At 45.6% G+C, this 6,124-nt stretch overlaps 1 protein-coding gene across 1 annotated transcript; it reads left to right on the top strand.

The window, feature by feature from the left end:
• Nucleotides 1–945: 945 nt before the first annotated feature.
• Nucleotides 946–3,519, top strand: LOC123145923 (uncharacterized). Its single transcript, XM_044565442.1, has 3 exons — nt 946–1,539; nt 2,350–2,999; nt 3,107–3,519. Exons 1-3 carry the CDS (start codon nt 1,165–1,167, stop codon nt 3,369–3,371), a joined length of 1,290 nt encoding a protein of 429 aa, XP_044421377.1. The 5' UTR covers nt 946–1,164; the 3' UTR covers nt 3,372–3,519.
• Nucleotides 3,520–6,124: the final 2,605 nt, after the last annotated feature.

The raw sequence follows: 6,124 nt of genomic DNA, 5'->3' as shown, positions 1-6,124 counted from the left end.
TTTTCTTAAATTCGTGAACTATTTTTCCAAGAACCATGATCTTCTTTCAAAATCAATGAACCTTTTCAAATTTTGTGATTTTTTTAGAATTGATGTATTATTCAAAATCGATGAACTTTTTTCAAATCTATGTTTTTTTTCAAATCTGATGAACTCTATTTTTAATATTTGCTGAATCTTTTTTTCATATTTGTGAATTTTTTATCAAATTTGAGGAACGTTTTTTTCAAATTGATAAACTTTTTTCAAATTTGTGAGCTCTTAAAAAGATTTGATGAACTTTTTTCAAAATTCATGGAATTTTTTATTTTGTGAACTTTTTCCAAATCCATGAACCCTTTTTTTGAATTTTTTCGCAAAAATCAACAATTGTTGTGGTCGAGCGAACCAGGGGGAATCAAATGTGATCGATCACTTGCCATCTACATGACCCGGTCCACAGCAATGGCGTATGGGCGGGAAGAAGCTTACCGACCGTTGAACGCGCCGTATAGGAGCTCCCCCTCCGATATTGGCCACAGTTGTATGTGGCCCTTTGTTGGGTTTCACGAGAGCAGTGGCGGTCCTATATGGACATTGGGATTGCGGCTGCAGGCCCAACCTTGTCTTTGGTTTTTATTAGGGATTAGCGATCAGGGAGTCGGAAGCGAGACAACCGACATAAGATCTTCAAACATTGAACGAAACATTTTTTGACGTACGGGCAAAAATAATTATTTATTAGTAGGTAAGGTATAGAGTCTGAAGTGCATTGCTATTTTTTTGTTTTCAACTAGGGAAACTGAAATGTTTTTAGGCAATTATTGGGAAACTTAAGTGCTTTGCCGGGCCTGGCCCAGTAGCCGGCGTGGTACCAAGCCCAGTAGGCAACCGAACGAACCATCGAATCTTTCTATCCAGCGTTCCGCGCACTGCCCGAATTCCCCATATAGGCGCCGCGCCGCGCCCGCCCGCTCCCCTCCCACAGATCGCATCGCCGCCCCCAAATCCACCCTACCCTCAGAACCCTAGAACCGGAGGAAGCAAGAAGAAGACCCAGAAGAAGACGCGCAGGTACCTATACATTCTGCCCTCCGGATCTCCAGAACGCCGGCGGGGAGAGACCCCGCGGCCGCCGCCCTGGCCGCGCGCGGTTCTCCCCGGCGGCAACCAATCTGGCGGAAGATGTCGCCCGTGGTGGAGGTGAAGCGGTGGCAGATCCGCTGGGGTCGACGATCCGCTTCCGCGACGTCCTGGTGGCGCGGGATAGGCCCACGCCGCGCCGGCCACCACCGGGATCTGCCACGGTGTGGGCTGACGCGGGGCCTTTCCCCTCCGCCGGCAATCAGTCGGGCGGAAGATCGACTACGTTGGCGGAAGGCTTCGGCCATGTCCTGGTGGCGTCGGCTGGGCACGCGGCGCGCCGGCCAGCACACGGAAATGCACCAAATGACCATCACCAAACGGTGTCATCTGCTGCCTCCTCCCCTCCTTCTTCGATGTATTATCAAGATCGTCTGCATTAAGTCATCGCTAACCTCTTTCTGCTCCAATTTGCAGGTAAGATTCTATGCTTTTGCCTTTTTTCTTTCTTTCTAGAATTATCATATACTATCCCCTGTTTCTTTATCACGTTCTGAAGATATCGGTTATATAGTGAATAAAGAAAGATTTGTGCAAGTATATTTATGGATCTGTCTAGGGCACATCTAGTTATTGCACATCTAAGTGACTCAATCAAACTAAAAAGAAAAAGAAAAAAAGACCAAAGGAAATGCTTGCATGAATCTTAGTGTAAAATCAATGACATAAGACATGTGCAATACTTAGAGCACATCTTGATGTGCAAAACTGTTTATATTGTACATATATCATGTGCTGATCAGGAGATGAAATACAGCGTACCACTTAATATACCCATTTTTTGACCTTTTATCACCATAAACATCAGTCAGGTTTAGTTCATTGCTGGCCTTTTTCTTTTGATAATTTGCTACGAAAATAAAATCTGCTTTGGGCATTATCCTGCTATTTCACATTGACGATTAGCCGTTTTCCTGTACCTTGATTGAGTTTTCTAGTTAGAGATCAAGGTACGCAAGAGTTCCCCTGATAAACATAATAAAACTATCTTGAGTATATGGGCTTCAGTGCTGGTGCTCCAAATTCTGCCACTTTTGCATTGTATTCATGATCCAGCAGTAACTTGATGACTTCTTCATATCATAGTTTACTTCAGCCTTTTATATGTGTTTTGTTGACTATGAAGGCTGACACCGAACAAACCATAAAAATAAATTCCTGTTAGGCAATAATTCTTGATATTAATACTCTTGACATATTTAACTCAAGAGAAGATGTGCTCTGTAGGTAATATTGAAGATTGCGATGGATTTACCAATGTTCTGGTCCAGGATGCAGCCACACTTGGACTATGCAGTGCCTAAGGGCCATGTCGGGCGTGGTTGCACAAAAACCCCTTGCCTTTCTCCCCAGGCAAAGAGGGTAGTATTCAGGATTACTAGTCATCTGCTTCAGAAGCTCGAAAAAGTTTGTTTTGTTAGGCTGGAGGCTGAGAATATATTAGTTGACCCCAAAACAGAGGAGGTATACATATCTGACTCAACTCAGGAGGCTCCTGTCAAGACCCAGGCTGGGGTGAACTCAAATATCAATCAGCTCGGACATATCCTCGAGGAGTTGATTAAGACTAAGAAGCTGCCAGCACATCTGACATTCCCTGACTTCAAAATGCCTGCTGAGATTCAGCATCTGCTGGATCTAATGCAGTCAACCAACCCACTCAGGATGAGCTTGGTGATCAAGTACCACAGTTCCATGGTCCCAATGGGCCTGAGGGGTAGCTTGTACTTGCTGGTCCATCAGTGGCTGATGGATCACGTAAGGGTTGCTGATTACCGGGCCTTTGATGATGTCTTGGCTGGCATTGACCCCACAGAGGGTGATTGGGTCTGCAAATTGAAAGAAGGAAATCGATATCTTTTCGCCTTCTACAGCAGGTGCGCTATTCTATTTGCGAAATGGAACTGCTGTCCCGTAACTGTTGTAGATGGTTTTCCTGCCATTTTGCATGCAGTAATGTGATTTTGGGTACATCTTCATGCAGGGGACTGAGGAAGGGCAGCTACGATGCGCGGAAGGATGAAAGCGCACCTATCTTGCACCCGCTCGACTTCAATCGGAATGTGCACTCGCACACGTTCGAAGGGTGTGCATCGAGAGCAACAGGCCCACGCTTCAGTAAAAAAGACATGAATTTGGCCCTGTACTTCATCTTCGGGACTCAGCTAGCTTCGCTGATGGTTGCTCTGCATGCCAGAGGTTACCTCTGCCACCTTGAGAAGGACATTGCGGACTTTTTCCCTTACTGATGTCCAACTCTCTTGGACAGGCATGGCCTCTGTGGTTATACGTTGTACAAATATATGCATACGATTGTGGAAGTGTAGGCGTGATTATACTTGTAGAAATACACATCTGACTGATCATACGGTTATGAAGTATTAACTGGGTTGTGAAGCTTGTGCGATCTGTTGTTTTGATCTGTGTGTCTTAACTATAGCTAACACTGGTTGAATGATTTTGCGTGTTTTAGTTTGTGCTCGGAGTTGGAGGTGTGTTCTCGTTTCCCCCATTGTGTTGCTTGGTTTGTACTCCTGAACCTGTCTACTGTTGTTTCTCCCAGTGTGTGTTGCTTGGTTTGCACTCCTGATCCTTTCTACTGTTGCCAAGGAAGTGGGGATGAAAGAGCCACCAATGGAGAGGGGAGCAATATTTTGGAGATGGCTGTTTGACTAGTCAACATTTCCGTGGTAGTTGTTGCTTTATACTTCCTCCGTTTCTAAATATTAGTCTTTTAGGGGTTTGAATGTGGATTACATATGGATGTATATGACATATTTTAGAGTGTTGATTCACTCATTTTGTTCCATATTTTAGAGTGTGGATTCACTCATTTTGTTCCATATGTACATCTATAGTGGAATGTCTAGAAAGACTTACATAATTGGTCTGATGCCAACATTTGGCATTGCCAATATTTGGCAAGCCAACATTTGGCAAAACCAAATGTTGGCAACTTTTCATGAGGTTGACAAGAAAAGTTGATAGCTAACCAATCACTAGCCAACATTTGGTATTTGCCAAATATTTGCATGCCAACTTTTGGCATGGAACCAATCATGCTCTTATACTCCCTCCGTCCGAAAATACTTGTCATCAAAATAGTTAAAAAAGGATGTATCTAGACATTTTAGTTCTAGATACATCTATTTTCATCAATTTTGATGACAAGTATTTCCGGGCGGAGGGAGTATTTAGGAACGAAGGAAGTAAAAGGCAGGAAAGAATGTTCTCCAGTCAGAAAAACATTAATGACGCTGCCAGGTTCTGCTGCTTAAACAAATCAACTTTCTTTGACTGCACCACGTGGTAAACAATTTAAATTATTCAAATTCCCAAAAAAGAAAACAGTTTCTTGATTGCAACTGGTATTAGACAAGGTATGGTCTGCTCTGCCAAAATGAAGGTATACTAGAAAACCCAGCTCTGTTTTCAAAAGAAGAAAGTACCCTCAAATACTATCCAAATGACCTGAAAATTCACCAAGGCACTCACCTTATTGTCTTAATACTACCCACCAAAATTCAGGTCAAGTCAGCCAGCCAATTCACCAGAATCATCTGAAACATTGTCTGTCCAGAATTGTTTTCTGGTCGAATCACTCAACATAAAGCCCTCCACTTTATCCCAGACGTTCCTGTCAAACTCAGTGAGCATTGATTCACGCTTAAGACAAGGTTTCATTGCCAGAAGCGTGCCAGGGCGCGAGCGCACGTGGTGACCGTGCAGCGGGCATGCAGAAACGGTGCTCTGCGCCGCACATGTTCAGCTCCGGCAGCTGCCGCCTGTCCCCTTGCTCCGAATTCCTCCCCACCGTCCACTCACCCATCTCGGTCGCCTCTAACCCTCGTATTCTTCCCCGCCAGAACGGGACAACGGCCGCCGCAGACCGCACCACCGCCAGCTGTGCGCACCCGTGAACCGCCGCTGTCCTCTTCCCCTTTTTATCGTCGCTCTGACCTTCGTCAGTTCGACACCGCGGGCGTCCAGGAAAGCTCGCCTCCAAGCGCCAGAGCTCCGGCCAGCGCATCCTCGTGGCCGATCTTATCCGCCGGTGTCGCTCGTCTATATAAAGCTCGCCTCGAGCTCTCCGGAGACAATTTATTACACCAGCGTCATCATCTGATCACCACGGAGCTGTAAAAATCCTCGATTGCCCCGCGGGACGACCGAAAGCTCGAAATCAACCTCGCCTGATGAGCTCCTCTGCGGGAACCGAAGCCACCATCACCACGGTCCTCCCCGAGGTCCGTATCCTACATGGGCGTACAAGCTGCTCCACGCTGAGTCCTCCCGTGTTTATATCTTCCCCGGAGATGTCTGGAGTCGCCGGGCATCGCCGTCGGCGTCGCGTCTGCCGTTGCGCGCCGAGGTAGACGAAGGCCCTGTCCGAATCCTACTGCTAGCACCTCGCAAAAAAAAAAAATCTACTGCTAGCGTAACAAACGTATTTACGCTTTCCTCAGAGAGAAGCGCAGTTTTGTTTTGGAGTGCTATAAGAGAGAAGCGTACTCAATTTTGTGCGCCTCCGGCCCCGTCAGAAGAGATGGTCCTGGCCCAATAGCAACAGCAGCTGCGGCCTCCCAACGCAGCCCATTCTGGAAGAAACTAGTCCTACGGTACTGTTCAGGGAATTTCCTATTGGACGCTCTCTGCGTCGAAATGTTGAGGTAAACGCACACAGCGACGATACTAACCGAACGACTGGGCCGGCCCATCTATATAGCTAACGAGAAGATCGCATCTGGTTTTAGGAACTTTCTGGAAGGTTCCAGCCCAGGTTTCTAATGGTTTTGGGGATCTTCTAGCAGGTTCCTGACCCGTTTTTTGGACTGGTTTTCTGGTTCCTTTTGGTTTTTTATTTTTCGTTTTTTTCCTTTTCCGTGTCTATTCTATTTTTCTTTTTCTGTTTCTATATTCCCTTTTTCGTATTTGTTTCCTTTTATTTATGATTTTGTTCAAATTTTCACAACTTTTCAAAATTTGTTCAAGAACTTCAAAA

This window comes from Triticum aestivum, chromosome 6D (genome assembly GCF_018294505.1).
Source record: "Triticum aestivum cultivar Chinese Spring chromosome 6D, IWGSC CS RefSeq v2.1, whole genome shotgun sequence".
Lineage (NCBI taxonomy): Eukaryota > Viridiplantae > Streptophyta > Magnoliopsida > Poales > Poaceae > Triticum > Triticum aestivum.
Note: the sequence above shows the minus strand (reverse complement) of the source record. Positions and strands in the feature narration are given on the sequence as shown.